This window comes from Pleuronectes platessa, chromosome 12, assembly GCF_947347685.1.
Source record: "Pleuronectes platessa chromosome 12, fPlePla1.1, whole genome shotgun sequence".
Classification (NCBI taxonomy): domain Eukaryota; kingdom Metazoa; phylum Chordata; class Actinopteri; order Pleuronectiformes; family Pleuronectidae; genus Pleuronectes; species Pleuronectes platessa.
Window position 1 is genome coordinate 14,279,335 of NC_070637.1, and position 20,674 is coordinate 14,300,008.

Here is a 20,674-nt window from a genome sequence, read left to right on the forward strand (position 1 = left end):
AGATTATACAACAGTATGTAGTTCTGGAATATCAACAAAGTAGCTGGTTCATCCAGTATCAGACTGGTTTTAAAAATTGAAGTATAAAAGTCATATTTATAAATGTAATTATGTTAAATGATTGGAGCAACATACAATAATCATAACAACAACGATGATGATTATTGGTAACAATATGATTGCAATAATTGTATAATACATACATAGTTAAAAATATTATAACTACAACTATTATTTTTTGTTTTTAAATCAGCCTCTGTATTGCTGATCCTGAGCTACATATATACAGATGATAAGAAGCCCTGTTCTCTTGCAACATGTGCCCCCCCTCCCCCCTTTGGCCACAAAGTCACATGAAGATGTCCCTTTAAATGAGGAAGAGGGAAGCAGGTCAGAGGTCGAGAGTAGAGCTGTGTAACCAAGTAACACACCTCTGACCTGCTTCCCTCTTCCTCATTTCGAGAGTAGAGCTGTGTTACCCAGTTACATATCATGCACGATAATAAATCCGCAGCAGTGTCCTGGTTGATAAAACAATCTCACTTCTTATCTTACTGTAGTTCTAAAATGCCGAACTTGGATGTGAATCGAAGCTCACGTTCCCTGTGTCACCTCGAGCCCTGATATCTAACCAATAGCGACCTCATTTTCAGATGGAGCAGCAGATCTCTGATAAGAAGGATGAGACTCGTGGAAAACCCACTGACTGAGTATCTCATGGGAGAAGTTTTTGAATGGAGCAGCGTGCTCACCGCTTTCAAGTACTTAATCATTGGCTCCCTCTTCTGGAGCCACGTGGTCTAAACCAACCAACCAATGGCAGCCTCCGTGTTTTCTCAACTGTCACCGTGTTTTTATCTTCTGAAGGAATACAGTTATATAACAACTCACACTTTGCTTCCATCGGCCACTTCTCCCACAGCTGAACTCAGCCCTGCTCATGTAAGTCTGCTGAACTCAGATTTAACACTTGCACCCTCGTGTTCAGGCAGTTTTATCTCTAATTAGTGTTTTCTCCTTTTTGTTCATTTCTAGCTTCACAGATTTGTTATCCCCCCTAAAAACCAAACCATGGCAGGAAAAGTTGTGCTCACCTACTTCAATGGCAGAGGGAAAATGGAGTCGATCCGCTGGCTTCTGGCTGCAGCGGAGGTGGAGGTGAATAAACCTTTCTTTGCTTCTATTCATCTAGTTTTATCGCTTTTGAAGTAAAAGCAAACAAACTTCTGTTGCATTCACAGTTCGAAGAGGTTTTCCTGACGACCCGGGAGCAGTATGAGAAACTCCTCAGTGGTGAGTTGTTTTCATACAGCTGATTAAAAATAAAAAGTAGTTTCTGTGTTTTTCCAAATCAGTGAGAGTTTTCAGTGCGAATTATTTTATTTTTAGCGCCACCTATCGGCTGGAAAACACGCCTCTCACTTATTTGAACAATAACCTGTAACCAGGTGAAGGTTCTTACTCAATGGATGTCTGGATCAGCTGAGACTATTTCCCACTGTGTTTGTATCAGTTGAAATTAAACCGGTGTTTGGGATTTTTTAGAACTCTGCAGATTATTCGGCCCCTGCTTTTGAGTCAAATTCTGTCCCACCCATAGAGATATGTTTCCTTTACACTTTAACTCAACCAAAGAATCACCAGGTTTTGTCAGGTATTTGTTCAACAATAGACACAGTAACTCCTCTGTGTGCTCAGACCAAGCGTCTTTTAATGGGAAGCAATCTTAACCTTTTGAGGAGATAATCTCAAGTATCGTGTGATGCTGAAATTCACAGATACAGTGCACTTGGTGACTTAGTGTTTTACTGCCCTGTGTCCTCTGCCCCTGTGTCCTCTGCCCCTGTGTCCTCTGCCCCTGTGTCTCCTGCCTCTGTGTCTCCTGCTCTCCAGACGGAGATCTCATGTTCCAGCAGGTTCCCCTGGTGGAAATAGACGGTATGAAGCTCATCCAGACCAAGGCAATCCTGCAATACATCGCAGAGAAGTACAATCTCCACGGAAAAGATCTTAAAGACAAAGTCATGTATGATCCCCTCGTTCCTTAATGTATTTCAATACTCTGTGCTGGGATGTTTTTACTACATGGATGTGTTATGGTAAAATGTTGATGCTTCTCCTCAGGATTAACATGTACTCAGAGGGAATCATGGATCTCATGGAAATGATAATGATGCTGCCGTTTGTCACGGATAAACAACCCAAACTGGACAATATTGAAACCAAAGCAAAGGAGCGCTATCTGCCTGTGTTTGAAAAGGTACTAATACAACAACTGTATATCTGAAACACCACTGGGTGCCAACCTCTGCCACAACAGTCCCCTTAGGAAAACACATTTAAATGAACTAAATCCAGGTTTTTATCTTTTCACACACTCATAAATGTCAGTCCTATAATTATGAAAATCCTGGATCTGCAGCAAAATTGAATGGCTTCTTCCCTGAGCCACACTGCATCCTTCTACCCAGTTTCATTCTGATCCATCCAGTAGTTTTTGCGTAATGTTTCTAACAAACAGACAAACCAGCAACAGACAGGGAGTGCAAACAAAACCTCTTTGACGGAGTTTATCATCTCAGTTAAAATCACTTAATGATATAAAACTGGCCCGTTGGTCATTATATGTGATTGTTTATGATAATGAGATGAGCGTCTCTGCCGAACTCTCTCAGGCTCTGTCTGGACCTGTGTACCTGGTGGGAGGTAAACTGAGCTGTGCAGATGTGCAGCTGATGGAATGCACCCTGATGCTGGAGGAGAAGTTCCCGGCGATCCTCGCGGACTTCCGCAACGTCAAGGTAAATGTTACACAATGTTTGAGCCAAGAGATAACAGATATATAAAAAGTGTTACAACTAAATCTGAATTCTGCGTTACAGTCTTTCCAGGGCAGGATGAGCCGGGTCCCAGGCCTCAGCAAGTTTCTGCAGCCGGGCAGCCAGAGGAAGCCGCAGCCAGACGACGTCTATGTGAAGACGGTCATCGAGGTGTTGAGACCCAAGTTTTAATTTCCTGCAGCTTCTGTTGAACATCTGGTACACTCCTCAAACATCTAACGACAAGTAGAACAGCCATATTTATGAATTATATTGAGATGAATACTGCACTGAGGCAAAAGCACAAATCCACTCGGTACCATAGGAAATGATGTTGTTATTTTTGATAACAATCAGTGAATTAAATGAAGTGAAGATGCCACTAAATAAATAATCTATTTCTGCACAACATTTGAGAAGCTGCCGTTTTTTTTTTCTTTTTCTTATCAAACAAATGGAATATCACCAGACCTGCTACACAAAAAGAAAATCATAATGTTAAGAATCAAACTCACACTGGCTATAAATAAAAATACATTAAAATCATTTCCCCTTCATTGATATAGAATATGAGAATTCAGGAATACACTTAAGTAATTTGAATATTTCAGTTTAATATCCTGCAGCACAAAACTGTAAACGGCCACTTTCAAGACAAACAATAACACCCACAAATGTCATGTACATCTCTTGTGCTGCTCGACTGTGAGCGAATACATCAGTGAATAAAGACAAAATTAAACAATATAAATTCATAAGGTTTACAAAAAAGGTTTGATCAGCGGAGAGATTAATTACAAAATGTTGAACTTAAGTCTGGTTTGAACACCCGGCCCTGGAAGCTTGTATAAGGATTCTGGTCCCAGGAAACTTAACACTGACCATGTATTAAAGCAGGTGATGGTTTGACTGGTTTTAACTGTTTTTTAGTATTTTGTGGGAAATAATGAAATCTACAAAATAAGCTTCAAATCCATTTACTGATGGTTTGGAATGAACTCTATCAAAACACAACACATTTAAACATCACGCTGTCGTGTCAGTGCTTGTTATTACACGTAGCAGATGACTGGTGCTGACAGGGAACCATGTTTCCTTTGTTCATTCAGAGGCTGACAGTGTCTCCTCAGACTGGTCGGTGTTGTTCATGCACTCACGCCATGATCAGGAGCAAAAGTCGAAACACCATTAACAAACTGCAAGAAGAAAAGAGGAAAGGCCAATCAGAAACCACTGAATCAACAAGCGCAAAATAACGTTGCACAAGACTCAGATTGCACAACACATATCTTTACGTAGAGCAAGCCTGACTGACCTTAGCCCCGACATAATCCCAGCAGGCAATAATTTCCCAGACTTCTTGTATCTCATGCCCATGATTACTGCAAGGAGTCCAGAGGCAACTGAAAGACAGAAGCAATGGTGGTTAGTGGCTGGATATTCAAACCAGTTCTCTATGGTCAATGTATTCAAAACAATTCAATTTGTTTAGCGCCAAAACATAATATATATTATCTCAAGACCCTTTGCATAGAAGGTCAAGACCTTAAACATTACAGAGAAACCCAACAGTTCCCACAATGACCAGCACTCTGGAGAAAAAGCTCCCACTAAAGAAACCTCTAGAACCAGACTCAATGTGGGCAGACATGTGGCTTGACCGGGGAAGAGAGGAGAGATGGGGAGAGAAGAGGGGTGAGAAGAGAGACAGATGGAGTGATAGAGCGAGAGAGAGACCAGGAACAGTTGTGTATCCATCAAGTTTCACCTCTGACCAACTAGTTGAGTGAATGAAAACAATTATGGACGATAGCAGCAACACTTCATATGATAATAATAATAATGATAATAACAGTGACCGTCGTTATGCATGTTATGAATGAAGAGCACACGAGAAGGATCCCGCAGCCATACTCACTCAATGAGACCTTAATGTCCTTTGGGTCATTTGAGACATTGTAGGCACCATAAGCAGATAATCCACCAAACACTAGCCCCGCCATCAGGGACATCACGCTGCCTGCAGGGAGACACATGAGGACAATCAGGGTTTTATGATCTCGTAAACTCATCGAGCGGCCGAGCTTTCCTTTCAAGTGTCAACCTTTTCGCTTGTAGCCCATGAACCCTCCAAGGGCGATGGCCGCAGCGTAGCAGAACCCGATCCAGTCCATCACCAAACTGCACACAGGGAGACAGGACACACACTTTATCACGCAACTGACATTTGACCTTGGCACTGGTCGTCTCTTTCAACCCATGTATGAATCTGTTCTCAATAGATTTAAAACACCAACAAGTTTCGCTCTGAAACTCTCATCCAGCTTGCCAGCAGGAGGCCGGACAGGCCGCTAGATGGCACTGTGATAAAAAACATTCAACAGCAGAGGAAGACTTGCACGTACATGATTTATTCTGCACTCACGTCCACGCTAACTCACTGCACGTGAAGTTATTGTCGTTACAAAGTAGTTTGATTCGTCTGTGTGTGTTTATTTTTACCTTGAGTAGAAACAACAGCAGCAGCTCAAAAGTACCTTCGATCTGTCACTGCACTTCCTGGTTCCTGGCACACACTACTGCGCATGCGTGATTTGTTAACACTGCTGCGTTCGCCGGCCGACTATAAAGTGGGAATTCAAACATTTCAAAAATGTATTTTAATATAAAAAAGAGTTATAAGTTAAAATACAATTAAACGGATCTATATTTGAAGGACAAAATTCACAGACAGTATTAGAAACAGTGTCTGAATGAGTGAGTGTATCAACTCTAGATGATCAGATGAAGTCACTGCACTGTAACACATCATGCTGGAATTATGGAGAAAAAATAAATTAAATCGTTTCTCATGTTAATTCCTTAAAAATTCAACATTTTAAGGTAAATTTTTATATCTGGACAACTTTGGACCTTGTGAACACGTTGTTTTAACTTCAGGTCTTTTGAGAGGAAATGATAGTTTGCACAAATCTTGTTCATATTTCTTTTTCGAGAAATAAAACAGATCTTACCGATTTCACAGCATGCATTGTTTTAAGTTAAAACTCTATGTTTGTATTTTATTTTTACAGCATTTTCCCTGAGCTTTTTTGAACAGGGCAACACATTGCTTTATTTTTGTGACTTGATTTCAATATAATTATGTAAGGGGATATTCATTACCATTCATTAGAGGAAAATAGAAACAAGGACAGGTCCAACTACAGGTTTTAGAAAAGGAGTGTGTGAAAAACTTTCACGTTCTGTTTAACTCGTGCTATGTGGTTCTGACAGAAGTCACAGACTGAATTACACATTGAAAATCCAAGGACAGGGAGTATTATTTGAACATGGCAACTGTATGGTCTGTGTGTTCCTGTTGTGTGTTCACTGTATTTGTGGAGGTACATACACAAACAGATGAGATGGTTTGGAGGTGAGCAGTCAATGTTTAAAAAAGATATATTTATTTATTCTGGCCTGCAGCTGTCCCTCTGGCAGATCAGGACTTGTTCTGCATGATTTAGCTTTTAAAAAAAAAAATAGTTGGAGTTTAATTTCTGTAAAAAAGAGGGAATTATACAGAAGGGTTTAAAATTGTTTCCCACTTGATGTGATACGAGCACTTATAACCACAGGCCCATGGCTATAAATCTTTAATCAGTCAACATGGGATTGTTCAAAATTTGGATTTTAAAGAAATAAATGTTCCACAATCAGCCTAATTCCCATAATGTAAACTAATGTAAAGACACTGGTGCGCCTCCAACAACAGTGGCAGAAGACGTATTATTAACTATGTGTGGAGGACAGTAGGACAAAAGAGACAAGTTGACTCTCCCAAAGAAATTCACTTTATTTCACTCCGATTCCCCATTTCCAGAACGTACACACACACACACACATTAAAGGTTTCATCATTTCGTAATAGTTCTCAAAAAGTATAAATGCATTCTTAGAGCAAAATAAGCCACTATGAAGTGTAGACAATGTGACCACGAGCTGCAGCGAGCAGCAGCTCCAGCACACTGGAGGTCACCTGCTGGAATAAAGAGCCACTGTGGCCCCCTGTGGGAGGGCTGAGGACCAACTCCTCCAGAGAGAAGGCACACATTTTTCAAAAACCGTTGGCATTGAAATACTGTCTACGCAGAGTTTCCTGATGAGTTACAGTCTGATCTTGTCAGGATCAAAATAACTATAAAATGGCTGACAAGGGTCGTTTCAGAACGAGGAAGGATTATTCAAGTGAGGTATCAGAGAAACATGTAAAAATCATGAGATGTACTCTATCATGATCCACGCGAGGAAAACATATGGCAGACAGACTCTAAAGGAGGATGAGATAGCAAAACATGTAAAGTGACTTGTGGAAAATACAATGGTTTCATTCAGTAAACGACCACAATGGACACAGTGCGTTTCACAATACAGTGATGATTATAATACAAATGGCTTTGAGTGCACAGGAACCTGGGATATTCTGTTCACATGGCTTTGTCAGCTTTTTGCTAGGTAGATATTTTCAAGTGAGCTGTAACTCAATATTAAAGGTAACAAATGCATAAAAGTTATGGAACTGCGAATAAACAATAATAATAAAAACACATAATTATGTTATTAGGCCCAAAATACTTTGTTTTGGCAATGAATAATATCTTAAAGTTAAGCGATATTTTACATCATAGACCGTCTTTAAAGATGAATGAGATGATTGCTCTCCAAAAGTGAAGCCAAAATGTTTCGATCGACACCTGGTGGATGGCTACAGTATAGTTCATAACTCCCACCTCCTCCTTGTTCGTAACTAGGACAGGGACCAAACTAAAGATTCAAAGTACATGTTGAATAAAACATTTTCCCGTCATACTGATGTTGGTTTTTGAAGTGCTTATGTATCTGGAAAGTTTGGTTTTAAGTAGTTATTTGATGCTATAACAAAGAAAAAAGGATTGACAGTTGAGCTGACTGGCGAATTGTGGAGCTTGTGCATCGCTCCAACCCTGATTGTTATTGTTATTATTGACTCTGTCTCCAATTGACGTCATCGTGGAAATAATGCCTTTTTTGTCTCCGAGATATTTTGGCTTCATTCCTGGATAGTGGGAGCAAGTGGAGAAGGGTCGTCCATCTTTATTTACTGTCTATATTTTACATTGGTAGAACATTTTCAGTGGTTATACTCATTCCTCTATACGAGCTCATTGCGGCATCTGTACAGCTAAAAAAATATATTTTTAATAATAATAAATGGGTTTTGGAAATTAAGAAAAAAATGTCCTTTTTAACGGCTACATTCATTATCGCTATGTAACAAGTGCTATCACTCTGAATAGTTATGGTAAATATAGCAGCTGGTTTCATGTTCATGAGCTCATATGGAAGACTGCAGATCATTTTCTTTTATTCTACTAATGTAAAAACATCACTTGAAATTTGCAAAGTGCATAATCCTTCTGCCAATTGACTTGAAAACCGACATTTCAACCAATGTCAATGAGTCAGTGCACTTCATTATAACTGATCCATCGTCATGAGGCTCGTGCACTCTCAGTTTCACACAGTATCTGACCATCACCTTTAAACAAGTTTTTAAACTACTCGGCACACTTTGACAAAAATAAATTTCATTAGAGCTTTAGGGAGCATGCAAAAATACTAATTTGGATAACTCATGGAGGGGAAAGTAGTTTTAGAGGGGGAATATATTTTAATATACTAGCGATCAAAGGGGGTTGCTCAGAAACCCAGTACTTGACTTTAATTCAAATCCAATCCTGTTTTCTCATCATTTCAGGCTGCATAACCGAGTAACGCGCAGGAACACGTAGCAAAAAAGCCTTAATTTCTCACATTTCTGTTCAGCTTTCGGCTCAAGGTCAACATTAAGCCAGACGTGCGGGATAAAGCTCTGAGCCTCGTATCAGATAATTGCTCTGCATCTGGAACACACCTTGTGTTGTTGCGATACAGGAAAATGGCACAGTTTCTCTATGTGTTTTGTGCGTCTAACTGTGGCAGCCTCTGCCCGTCCGTTCGTTAAGGAAACACGTTCACCCACAGCCAGCCCAGCAGCGTCCCATAAACCCAGGTCCTCACATACAGTTTCCTGCCATTCTCTGTCAACAGTAACGGCAGTGTCAGTCCTCCCAAGATCGTCACTGACGGGAGGGTTTTCCAGAGGTTTAGCGGAGACGGTTTGCCTTCCCCTGGGAACCTGCAGATTTTTTCTGGATCCGCCGACTCATAGAAATCTGTGAGCAACCTTTATAAAAAACAAACAAACAGGGGAAATCACTTTTGAATTCGGACCATTTTAGATATATACAGAGAGTTCATATCAGGATTTTTCCCGAAAATAGAAACTGCACACAAATCACATCAGGGCTTTTCTTTAGCTTGGTTGGTGTTACAAATGTTGGTTCCACTTTTCTTACGTTCGACTGATTTCAGGGCTGCAACAAATTATTATTTTTATTGTATTAAAATCGTTGCTCATTTCCCCCTGCAACAGTTTCAGCTCCAGTTATTTAACACTAGTCTGGAAACTTGAATTTTAGTAACATTTGGGAAATCATCAGCTTCTTTCACTCATGAGTTTTTTTTTATATATGAGACTCTGCTGCTCTGTTTGATATATTTTAGAGTTTAATCTCTCTAGTAAACTTACGAGTTCATGTTTTCTTCAATATAAATTTGACTGGATCATGTTTGGTTATTCTTGGTCAACTATTCTTTAGAATCAGATTTTCACAATGAGCTTGACATCTATTTTATTCTCATGTTTTCTAAGAAACAGAAGCTAAGAATCAGTAACTGAAATTCCTGGCGTTCAAGTGCAAAACATTTAAAAACCCAACTCACTGTGCTTTAAGCATTGATGGGATAGCCTGCAATTTCAACATCATAAATTCTTCCCTCCCACGCTCAAAGACACACACACAAGCACACAAGCACACTTACCGGTCCTTGATTTCGAAGCGCTCGTGCAGCCACCTGCGGAAAAACAGTGGCTCTGGAGGAATTTCCTTTATATCCACACGGTCGAAGTGTATGTGAACCCGGGGACATTCTTTACACAGGAATTCTGTCAAACAGAGAAAATAAAAGAGACTAAACAAAAACAGGAAAAGCCTTTCAGCGAAACGGCACGTAGAGTAAGCACTTAAAATTAACACAAGGTGACAGTGATAGAGTGTAGAGCCACTGTGACACTGTGATGCCAAGGCCCTTCGACTCAAGAAATGAAAGAGCTGTGAGGTGAAAACAGCTTGTTGGTCATGACGGTTACATAACTGATCCTTTAAGGAACAAAAACACAGAGGTGATAATAAAATCCACTCAAAACCTGAAATACATACAACGTTCAATTTTAGATCTAAATTAAATAAATCATCCGAACGTTCAATTGAATTTAATTTGCTTAGTGATATAAATCAAATTCTCTCCAGTCAATAAGTTAAAATGTTTTCAGTCTTAAGCCAAATCTAACTGTCAGGGTAGTGAGAATACTGAGAAAACCTGATGAGTGTCTGAGAAGGTCAGACATAAAAAAAAAGTAGCCAAGTGTGAATGCTCAAGGCAACACATGTATCCCAAGAGAGCTTCAACTTCCTGTTTCCACAACAAGCGATATTTTCAGGAAACTTGGCACGGCGACCGAAAGAGGAAACTTGACCGAAGCCCGCTGCGAGAGATTGCTTCGCCGGTGGAGCGTGCGCCTCCATCAGCTGCTGCACAGATTGAAACCGACCCTTCGTCCCAACCCGAGCCACTTTAACAAACGCTGAAAACTCAGTGAACCCCCCTCAAAAGAAAGCAGAGTTTCCACTGCGGATCATGCATGTGTGTGTGTGTGAGAGCAGAACAATGCTCCAAAAACATTTATAAAAACAACCTGGAAGAGGTAAAGGAAATTAACTGTAGGCTCTCGAGTGATAAACATGTCCTGATTTCAAAAAACAAACTGAAAATGTGAGAGAAGAAATCTTTAATATGTGAAAACATCTGTGTGCACAGGGGAAAGCAAACTGCTGGAAGAGACGTGCACAGAGTTGTTTCACTGAAGCACCTGATAATAATAAATTGTATTTATATAGCACCATTCAAAACAAAGTTATAAAGTGCTATACAAGACAAAACGATAAAAGCAATTTAAAATCTGTTTAAATTAGAGCTGTGAAAAATAACGCGTTAACGCGTTATGATTAAATTACAGGATTAATTCGTTTTTTTTTTAACGCATTTAACGCATGCGCAGAAGGACCTTCCAATTCCGCCGCCTCTGCACTAGTCGCCGCTCTAATGCAGTCAGACGGCAGCTGCCATTCAAACAAACAAACAACATCAGAGCTGCCAACTCTCACGCTTCCGCCGTGTGACACACGCTTTTGCATGTTTTCACACGCACTCACGCCACACATCCAATTTCTCACGCCAAAAAAAACCTGGATCTTTTAAGTGAAGCGCATGACTAAATCTATTTTAACTTGTTGACGAGACGAGACGAAAATGTTGGTGGTTGACTAAGTCACGATCATTTTTTAAAACATCATCGTATCAGGCCGTCATGAAGTGCCAGGAGCGGGCGAGTGTGTGTGAGTGTGTGTGAGTGTGTGTGTGTGTGTGTGTGTGCCCCAGATAGCGCACCGGTCCCGAGGCTCCGCCCCCCGCCCCGCGCACTCGCTCAGAGACACAAGACCAGAGCTCCTTCACGTGAAGGAGCTGGTCACTGACTCACCGGCTGCTCAGTGGAAACAGTGAAAACACAGAGTTTCTCTGGTCTCAGCTGATCAGAGCTCAGCGTCTTGATCAGAGCAGAAGCTGCAGTTGGTTTCTACCGAGCTGCAGTTTCTGTGTCCGCCTCCAGCCTGACCTGCTCTCACTTTTCGTTTAAATATTTCGCCAACTAAAATATATATTTTTAAGCTATGAGGCTGCAGCTATATGTTTTTATTTATTTAAAAATAGGGTACTTCTTATTTCATACATTTTCCACAAATACGGGGAGGACTCAAATAACCCTACAAAGGTCTGTGTTTAATTTATTTCAAAGTAGGCCGACACTTGCCTGTGTATTTTCTTCTCTTCATAAGCGTTTGGTTTTTCCTTTGTTGTAACAGGTAAAAATATCAATCAAATGTCAACAGTTTTCTTTATTGTTGTTCGATAATTTCATAAATGCAACAAACCATAGTTTAGTATAGTATAACTTTATATAAAACTTTATTAGCTTTGTTATCAAATATGTTTTGCGGCTCCAGACAAATTTTATTTTGGGGAAGAGGGTCCATTGTGTTGCTTAAAAAGGCTACTGTTTAAGCACTTTATTTGTTGCACTTTTTTGTCTGATGGAAAGTGTGGTGGGAGGCGAACATAAATCATTAACTGCTCTTAAGAATACAATTATTTAAAATATAGGTTAGGTTTCAGTTCAGAATTAGTTGAAAACCATTGTAATCAAAATGTCAATCAACCTACCTTGGTCAAATCTTAAACAAAGGTCTATTAATTAGGCTATATTGTGGTCATTGAGGCACAACAATAGTTTTCTGGTTGAATGTTCAGCTCAAGGCTAGAAGGCCCTACAAGTCATGATCAGAGGAACATGAATCAGAAGAAGTTCAGGTATTGCACATCTTTAGCATACCACCCAAAAATCCACTAGAATGCAGGAAACAACATCTACTTAAACCAACATTTCCTGGGGGTGGACCTTCAGCTATGTCTTTGCGTCACAGAATGTAACCAATGTTGTCCATCTCCAGTCGGCCGCTCCTATCAACGACTTCGGGCCCCAAAGGCCACCAGAATGCAGCGAACAACATGGATACAACGCCAAATTCCAACAATTCCCTGATATTTTAGCCACCAACGTGTGTGTTGGTCACCCCCGACAAAATCTCACTCCAAGGTTTTTTGAAAAGTTGGCAGCTCTGCAACATGGATAATTCTGATGAACCTGAGGACCTTCTGGACGGGAAGATCGTGTTCCAAAAAAACAAAGATCGAACATTCAGTAAAACCAAGGTGATATGCACACTCTGCGAGAAGACGTTATCGTTTCACCGTAGCAATACCCGCCTAACCACCGCAACGCGAAGCATGTGTTGGTCGGCGAGGGGCGTTCAAGTGGAATGCGCCAAACCAGACTCACTCGCCGGACACATTGTGCAAAAGAAGCGGTCAGCTTTACTGTCAGAGAATTTGAACAAGTTAGTTTGCCTCACCAACTGGCTAAAGACCGAGTAGCTAAGAGGGCCTTTAGAGGCATTAGATTGTATCATGGTGTGGTTAATGGTTGTGTGACAAAAAATATAAAAAATGTCAACCATCCTATGGCTAAGAAGCTCAAATAATTTCTGTTTAATTAAAAAAAAAAAGTTTTCTTCAACCACACAATGGCTAAGGAACCCGAATTCTGTTTAGGATGAAGATTATATTAATGTTCCATATGGAAAAGCAATGATAACTGCTGAAGAACTGCTGAGTTGCAGCACAAAAGAAAAGTTAAATGTCATAAATCTTGTTTTCACAAAAATATTCCGAAAAAATCGGTAATGTGATTAATCATGATTAATCCATAGAAACCTGTGATTAATTTGATTAAAAATTTTAATCATTTCACAGCCCTAGTTTAAATATAAAGCAATTAATCAAAAGAAGCAAAAATTAAATCATTATTGCAATTGTATAAAAAAAATTATGAAGGTTGAGACCACAAAGGCAGTAAAAGTAAATTCATTAAAATGTGTTTTTAAGAGCGATTTAAATTAGAGTGACAGAATAACAGAAAAGCCCCGGTCACCAAGTGTCCAGTCTACTTTGTGGAAAGGCGAGCAAATTCTTTGATGAGAACAAAGAAGTATCCAAATGATTGAGTATTCAAAGTAGTCGTTACCATTTCTGTTTGAGAATGGAGAGAGTCCTACTTCTTCCAGAACCTCTGCATGCTTTCTCAGATAAACATGATCTCTTTGCTCTAAGATAAAGTCATGGACCACATAGTGATTTTAAAATAAGGTCAGAAATCAGAACATTTCTACATTCACACCTTCCTGCTCTGAGAGTAACAAGTGAGCTCCTGGTATGAGACGGGTCCTGGAATTCCAGTGATAAATCAACATGCCATCAGCATTTAAATGAAATATTTCTCAATTTCTGACAAAAAGCATTTTCCTGAGCACAAAGCAGAATTTGCTCTGTATAATACTGTGGAGTAATCCATCAAACAGTTTAACCGAGTGTTTCCTCCAAGTTACATTTGAATTATTACCTCTGTGTTTGTTTGTTTTTAGATTATGCAGCTACTACCGGACAGATTAGCATGTATTACTTGGTGGACAGATGTGTTGTGGAAGAACCCATTCAATTTGGTGCAGATCCAGGAAAAAATGTCACTAACTTTTTCATTAATTTCTCATGGGGACAAATTTAACATGTCAAGGGGACTGATATTTATGAGTGTGGGCCATTTGGTGCAGATCAAAATAAAATCTAGATTTTATTTTTTAAGACGTCAGCTTGTAGCTTCACATTCAAATAAAGTAAACTGTTCACACTGATGAGAAACAGAAGGAACGTCAATTAGCTAAAGCCTCAGCTCCCAGCTCCTGTTGAAATGACTAAAGTCACAGTCACCACATGAGGTCAGGATGTGCGTGATGGGAAGAAAGCTTTTCTGCTTCTCTTTGTTCCGTTTGCTAGAAACACGTCAATGTTTATTCCTGACTGTAGCAGGAGGGTATTTGTTTGTTTTTTTTAAAATAACCGGGAACACAGAATAATCTAATTTGAAAAACACGGAGTCATGCTGTTTACAGGAAGACACAGATGTTAATAGGTGATGTTTTCTTTGTGATTAATTAAGGACGGAGTCAACATAGTGTTGCAGGATTGATAATAAACTGCATGTGGGACCCTGGAAAAGCGAATCAGCTGCTGTCAGCTGAGAGTCTGTATCTGGGATTGTATCAGGAGTTAAAATGCTTCTTTTGTGATATACTTTTTTATTATTTTATACATTAATTCTAGATATTAGGTTGAATATATGGAAAGCTAGTATGTGGAAAGGTGAGTCATTTGTCATTATATGATTTGTCTTTTACAGTACTCGTCTGTAAATGTAACGCTTTATTGCGTGCAAGTGTAAATACCCGACTTAAACCCGTTTCGTCCTGAAGGGACAGACCAGAATCTGACAACATTTGGGTTCTGTCACATTGGCTGGGTTAGCCACTTGATTTTATGTGCCTGTAATCAGGTAAAATGCCAGGCTTGGGAAGATTCTGACACAAAAAGCTGAATGCCTGTCCGATTCAACCAGCAGCCCAATATTTTAGGATCAGACAAAAACCTTAGATGGCATTACCGTTGTTTTATCAATCTGTGATAAAAATAGTATTGTTTTTAGTTCTAATAAGAACCACAGCGACGATAGCTATTCTGATGCAGCAGCTCATATTTATCCAAACTGAAAAAAACAGACATGACACACAAAAAAGCCAGAAGTTGCTTTTCATTAGACACTAAGCCATATTTCCAGCTAGTATTATCATGTGATCTCTACCTAGATATTGATTCTAACCTGGTACTAATAAGTGTTCCTCATGTGTTGACTCTGCAAACACTGTTTGGATCTCAATATGGAAATCAGTTATGCAGAGCTGTCGACAAACATGTCACGTTCCAGAGCAGAGAAAGCATTGACATGAATTAGTGTCATTCATTATTTAAATAGCCTGTATTTACACCTGGCAATGAACCAATCAATGTGTGAGCCAGATACCAGATAGGATTTGGCTGATCTGTTCAACTTCGTGTTCTGCATGTCTTGACATCCAAAATTAACATACACGTTTCCAGATTCACACAAGATCTCCAGATACAGATTTTTATTCTAAATACTAAAACAGGAAAGGAGCGATGACTGGGCAGAACAGATCTTTCTGGAGTCGACTGATGTAAAGGCAAGCAGAAGAAAAAGTTTATTGTAAGCTTCTTCTACACTGTGGGCTGTAATTTCACAGAGCTGAGCATTTTCATGATTGCATTAGACCAGACTAACTCCCTAATGAATGGTCTGGCCCTTCCAGTTATATATGTTCATCAAGATGTGCACAAAGATGTTTTTTTTTTTTACCCATTAAGGTAGAAAACCCAGATAAAGATCACGCTGTACAACTAGGTTCAATGGAGGAAATTGTAATGTGTACATCTTTTTCAGGAACACATGATCAAATAACTGGATGTCTGTGGCCAACTTCCAATACCTGCTTACCTGGCATGGATGGTGCAGGTCTTCTTTGACCAGAAGAATCCAGCGTTCCCTCGTAGGCCACTGTGATGTCATACACGGCATTCAGGTGGTCCTTCATTGACTCCATGGCTACGTGAGACGCTTTCATCCTGGGTGTTAGAGTGTGCTTGAGAACAGCCAATCCTATGGTAAAGACATGAGCAGACCAGAGCATTAGGTTTACAGACAGTGTAACTATGCAGGCTGTCACATCAGCTCACTGGACATTAATACAGCTAGTATTTAGTGTAATAAAAACTCATTTTAACCGATTGATTTTCGGCACAGTCTCTTGTTCCCCAGTCGATCCATCCCCTGCTTACTAATACCTCACTAATAGCAGATAATGTCATGTGCACATGGCGGCTCCGCACAGCGATTTGTTTGGATTAAGGGGGGGAGGTGATATTCAGAGCTGCAGTCTAGAGATAGGCTTAATCTCTGCGGAATGGATGCAGTTTATGAGCTGACCTGAGCACCAGACTGCACAACAGCAGCGTAATAAACATGATGACACATCTCACGTATTCAATGGTCAAATTATAAAGCTATGATGAAATGCACTGTCAAATTCAAGCAGCATATAAAGCAGGACTTTTTTCTTTCTGACTAGCTCTCGTAAGTACTGAGAGTGAGTACTGAATTCTCTGTTGTAGCTGAGCATTACGTCAATTTAGTCTTCAGAATATTGAGTTTCATAGATTAAATATATAACAAGGAGTTTTGGAAGAAGCTGACCAGTTCATGACACAACACTAGTGATTCAATAATGATGATATAAATGAATATGGCAGTTATAAAAAGCTCTACCAAATAATATTTTAACAAATGGGCATCAAATTAATTATGTACAAAAATACGACATTTTAGTTTCTGAGGTTGTTTCTCTGTATTTTCATTGTTTTACTGCTCTCAGGGATTAAGGCAAGAAGAAAAGGTCTGACTAAACAACTTTCTTCATTCCAACACACATTGCAACATACAAATGGTAAAACATGTGACAGAGTAGCAGTAAATTCATAAATGGCTGATATCGTGCCAGTACCTTCTTTTGTAGCAAAAGCCTGACTGTCAGCGATAACTTTCTTCAGCTCTGGATTATACCGAGTTCCCTCTGGGAAAATGACGAGGTACATCTGAGGGGAGGAAAAGACGTTTAATAAAACCTCCTTCACATTTGATTCCTAGCATGAACCAAACATGGTGGAATTTCTGACAAGTACAGAAATTCGAGGAACATATTATGCTGAACTTCTAGTGTTTGAAAAAAACTGGATAGATTATAGTTAGTGTCTCACTCCTTAAAAATCGATTTGGATTCAAACTCAACAATTACCAGGAAGTTGTACCCATCTGATAAAATGCTTTAGCGCAAGTAGTACGAAATATATACATGCATCATTATTTCTCATTTTCTGCAAAATATTTAGGCCTTTCAACAATAACAAAATCCTCAAATTTGATAATGATGAAACAACAAATTTTTCATAACATAACTAGAATGCTGCGTTATATTTTAACAAATTATTTCAGAAATATTTTTTTGTCAACCGGTTAGTCAAAACATACATTTCAAAATCTGCGTCAGTCTTATTTCATGAATTTCTGTTAATGTGACAACTTATGTTGTTGTTGTAGGCGACCCCCCCCCAACAGAGGGGAAAACACAAATCTGCCTCACTTTAATCCCAAAAAGTGATTAGATGCGAACTCTTAGTTTCGACACCAGTTAAGACACAGTGTAACAGGAACTTCATGACAAAATATCTAATTAACATCGAATGACCAAGGCTCACAATATTCAATTCATACATGTCAAAGCCTTAATAATAGAATAGGATTAGAGGCAGTGTCTTTAGATGGAATTTTCGAAGACGACTGCAGAGAAATCTGAATTCAAGTTGTGAAAGTTAAAAAAGCTTAAAATATCATAAAAGAACCTCCTTAAATGTGAAGATATAATTTCATTAAGACATTAAATATTCATGTGCTCAAGACGCCAATTTATAACAAACTTACTGGTGCTCCTGATTGGGTCTGAGTGTGGAGTTTTGTCTTCATCGCCTTCTCATTAAAATTTGCGCTTCGTTTGACATAGATCCCACCATGCTAAAAAAAGAGACAATCTGATTAGTGAGGAATGAAGTTTACATTTCATTTACAACTGATATTCACATAATGACATGCAAATACTCAGAGTAACATTACCTGAGAGAAATACCATCCGTACAGCGGGAGCCACTTGAGTCCATCTTTCAAAACATATCTGACATGGCCGATCGCACTCTGCCTGATGGCGAGCATGTCAGCGATGATCCAGTCAGCTAAAAAGAAGAACACGAGTAGATTATAAATACTTACACCGTCATTCACATTGATATAAGTTTATAAAAGCTGCATATTCATATATATATATATATATATTTTACCTGTACATTGATGATTAGACATGTAGATGACGTTCTCTTTGTTCTTTGGTATATCTCCGTATATAACAACCTACAGAGAAAGGAACATAAGCAGGTTTACACAGATGTACAGTGACAAACAGACTTTTCTTTCTTGTTTTAAATATTTAAACTGCTTGAGGGATTTAGTTGCAGCCTAGAAATGTTGTTCTACAAAAACCTTCAAAGACTGCAGCTTTTCATAGATCCTGATGGAATTTATTGAGAAACTTTCCTTCTAATCTATTCAGGCGCCCTCCAACTGAAGCAGCTTACAACACAAACAGCATCATATCAGAGACTGAGGTTATATGTACGACACTATCACAGTCAAGTGAACAAGGAGTGGCAGCAACAGGGCAGAAGAATGCAGACGTTCTTGTTGTGCTTAAAGTTCTCCCTCATTATACCCTTGTTATTTAATTTGTCAAATAAATAAACCTACAAAAATGAACTGATCTGTGTAGAGTGACAACTTCAGATCAAATTCAAGTTAAAAAGTGCGCAGGTACACAGTCAGAGGCCACTCAGAGTGGTGGTATTTTGATTAATAAACAATCTATCATCATCAGTTTAATCTGGAACAATGGGATCGTGTATTGGATAGTGGTGGATCACTTGCCTCCACTCCTGTGTAGTTCTCAAAGAAGAAGAGGACCATGCTCTGGTAGATGGAGTACAGCCTGTCGTCTACTCTGTGGTACACTCTCGCTGGCAGGACAGTTGACAGGAGACGCCAGACTCCCCACGACAGCATGTAAGCCGGGGCTGTTCCCATCATGACCGTGGCTGGGAACCAGTACCGCAGCGAGTGTGTGTGCACGACCAGGGAGAGCAGCATGGTCCCGACCCCTGGCTGCACCTAGGCAGCGACAATCCCTGAAGAAAGGCACGGGGCCAGGCTAAATGGCAGACTATCTATACCGCGCCACACCTGGCCCGCTTTCTGCACACCTGTCCTGACAAGTCAGCATAAGAAAGCGAGGAGGCTCCAGAGGCAGCGGAGAGGAGGGGGAGTGAGGAGCTAGCTCGGCTCAAGCTAATTGTAACCTTGTGTGCACGCCGCAGTTAGCCGCGCCGGTTTAAGCGCTAACAGCCTCCCATACTGCGACACACAAAAAGCCAAACAACCCGCTGTTATCCGATTAGTTTCGTCATCGCAGTGCGGCGGACCGGAACACGACCTCAGCCAGAACTCCGAACATTTACAGAGGAAGTTACCGGGAAGTGTTAGCGCGCTGGTTTTAACGTGCGGGGAAGTTTTAACTGACGCCGCATCTGACACAAACAGTCTCCTCTGACGTGCACGCAACCGGAAACTCAACCGTCAGCGGGGATATTCAAAATATAAATAATTTTCTTTCTTCTCCTCCAGTTTCCATCTTTCTCCACTTAGCTGTTCAGAACTAGCTTCTTGCAGCGAATGTCACACACGCCTCCCTACGTAACGACACTCCGTAACATCGGCCGAGCTGATTGGCCGACTGACGGAGGAGAAGCTGGCCAATGGGCGTTCTGATATTAAAGGGATCAAACACTCTTTTTAAAAGTTTTAATGTTTTGTTTTCCTACATGTCAATAAAAAGTAATCTTAAAGAAAAGAGGAGGATGAGAAATATATAACAAGAAAACATTTGTTTGAGTCAGTCAAGTATGATTGCTTAAGCAGATTTGTTTGTAATAACTTTTTGAATATATTTTTACCTTTTAATTTTTTGTCAAGGCTTAGTTAGGTATGAAGTTTGAAGGATGATAAATGACAACGATTTACAACATGATGTAAATAAAAGGCCTGGAAGAAAAATATACCTACAATATGTGATTCCTAATGACTCAACTAATATATCCCCAAACACAACGATGGGAGTTAAAATTAAACAAAAAATAGTATCTTTTGTGTAAGAAAAATTATTCAATCTGATGCATCGGACATGATTTAATTATGTTTGGACTAAAGGTAGGGAGATAAAGGGTGTAGCCAGAACGACATTCGTCATATTTTGCTGACTTAAGAGTAAAATACTGACATAATTGTTTATTTTTTATGGGGAGTACTGACTGCAAACATTTTACACAAACATTAAATCAAAATCATAATTTAAAAAAATATAAAACACTGAACACTGAAA

The 20,674-nt window shown here is 39.6% G+C and overlaps 3 protein-coding genes across 3 annotated transcripts; 1 reads left to right on the top strand and 2 right to left on the bottom strand.

Annotated features, from left to right (window-relative positions):
- Positions 1 to 783: 783 nt before the first annotated feature.
- On the top strand, positions 784 to 3,230 carry LOC128453212 (glutathione S-transferase A4). The gene is made up of 7 exons (XM_053435968.1): positions 784 to 942; positions 1,036 to 1,158; positions 1,242 to 1,293; positions 1,894 to 2,026; positions 2,125 to 2,260; positions 2,676 to 2,801; positions 2,883 to 3,230. The coding sequence occupies exons 1-7, from the start codon at positions 817 to 819 to the stop codon at positions 3,009 to 3,011; spliced, it is 825 nt and encodes a 274-aa protein (XP_053291943.1). The 5' UTR covers positions 784 to 816; the 3' UTR covers positions 3,012 to 3,230.
- Positions 3,231 to 3,413: 183 nt separating this feature from the next.
- tmem14a (transmembrane protein 14A) lies at positions 3,414 to 5,406 on the bottom strand. Its single transcript, XM_053435980.1, has 5 exons — positions 5,322 to 5,406; positions 4,924 to 5,000; positions 4,738 to 4,839; positions 4,135 to 4,222; positions 3,414 to 4,015 (listed from the first exon to the last, which is right to left on the bottom strand). Exons 2-5 carry the CDS (start codon positions 4,991 to 4,993, stop codon positions 3,973 to 3,975), a joined length of 303 nt encoding a protein of 100 aa, XP_053291955.1. The 5' UTR covers positions 4,994 to 5,000; positions 5,322 to 5,406; the 3' UTR covers positions 3,414 to 3,972.
- A 1,226-nt stretch (positions 5,407 to 6,632) lies between these two features.
- On the bottom strand, positions 6,633 to 20,639 carry agpat5 (1-acylglycerol-3-phosphate O-acyltransferase 5 (lysophosphatidic acid acyltransferase, epsilon)). Its single transcript, XM_053435955.1, has 8 exons — positions 19,168 to 20,639; positions 18,528 to 18,597; positions 18,307 to 18,422; positions 18,118 to 18,207; positions 17,144 to 17,234; positions 16,081 to 16,242; positions 9,765 to 9,888; positions 6,633 to 9,066 (listed from the first exon to the last, which is right to left on the bottom strand). The coding sequence occupies exons 1-8, from the start codon at positions 19,384 to 19,386 to the stop codon at positions 8,841 to 8,843; spliced, it is 1,098 nt and encodes a 365-aa protein (XP_053291930.1). The 5' UTR covers positions 19,387 to 20,639; the 3' UTR covers positions 6,633 to 8,840.
- Between the last annotated feature and the right edge of the window lie 35 nt (positions 20,640 to 20,674).

Excerpts from the sequence above, each read along its gene's own strand:
- tmem14a (XM_053435980.1), bottom strand. The coding sequence starts at position 4,993 with ATGGACTGGATCGGGTTCTGCTACGCTGCGGCCATCGCCCTTGGAGGG. Across the intron at positions 4,840-4,923 it reads CATGGGCTACAAGCGAAAAG|GCAGCGTGATGTCCCTGATG; the intron begins GTTGACACTTGA and ends GTCTCCCTGCAG. Across the intron at positions 4,223-4,737 it reads GGACATTAAGGTCTCATTGA|TTGCCTCTGGACTCCTTGCA; the intron begins GTGAGTATGGCT and ends TCTGTCTTTCAG.
- LOC128453212 (XM_053435968.1), top strand. The coding sequence starts at position 817 with ATGGCAGCCTCCGTGTTTTCTCAACTGTCACCGTGTTTTTATCTTCTG. Across the intron at positions 943-1,035 it reads CTGAACTCAGCCCTGCTCAT|CTTCACAGATTTGTTATCCC; the intron begins GTAAGTCTGCTG and ends GTTCATTTCTAG. Across the intron at positions 2,027-2,124 it reads GATCTTAAAGACAAAGTCAT|GATTAACATGTACTCAGAGG; the intron begins GTATGATCCCCT and ends GCTTCTCCTCAG.
- agpat5 (XM_053435955.1), bottom strand. The coding sequence starts at position 19,386 with ATGCTGCTCTCCCTGGTCGTGCACACACACTCGCTGCGGTACTGGTTC. Across the intron at positions 18,598-19,167 it reads AGAACTACACAGGAGTGGAG|GTTGTTATATACGGAGATAT; the intron begins GCAAGTGATCCA and ends CTTTCTCTGTAG. Across the intron at positions 16,243-17,143 it reads GGCTTTTGCTACAAAAGAAG|GATTGGCTGTTCTCAAGCAC; the intron begins GTACTGGCACGA and ends TCTTTACCATAG.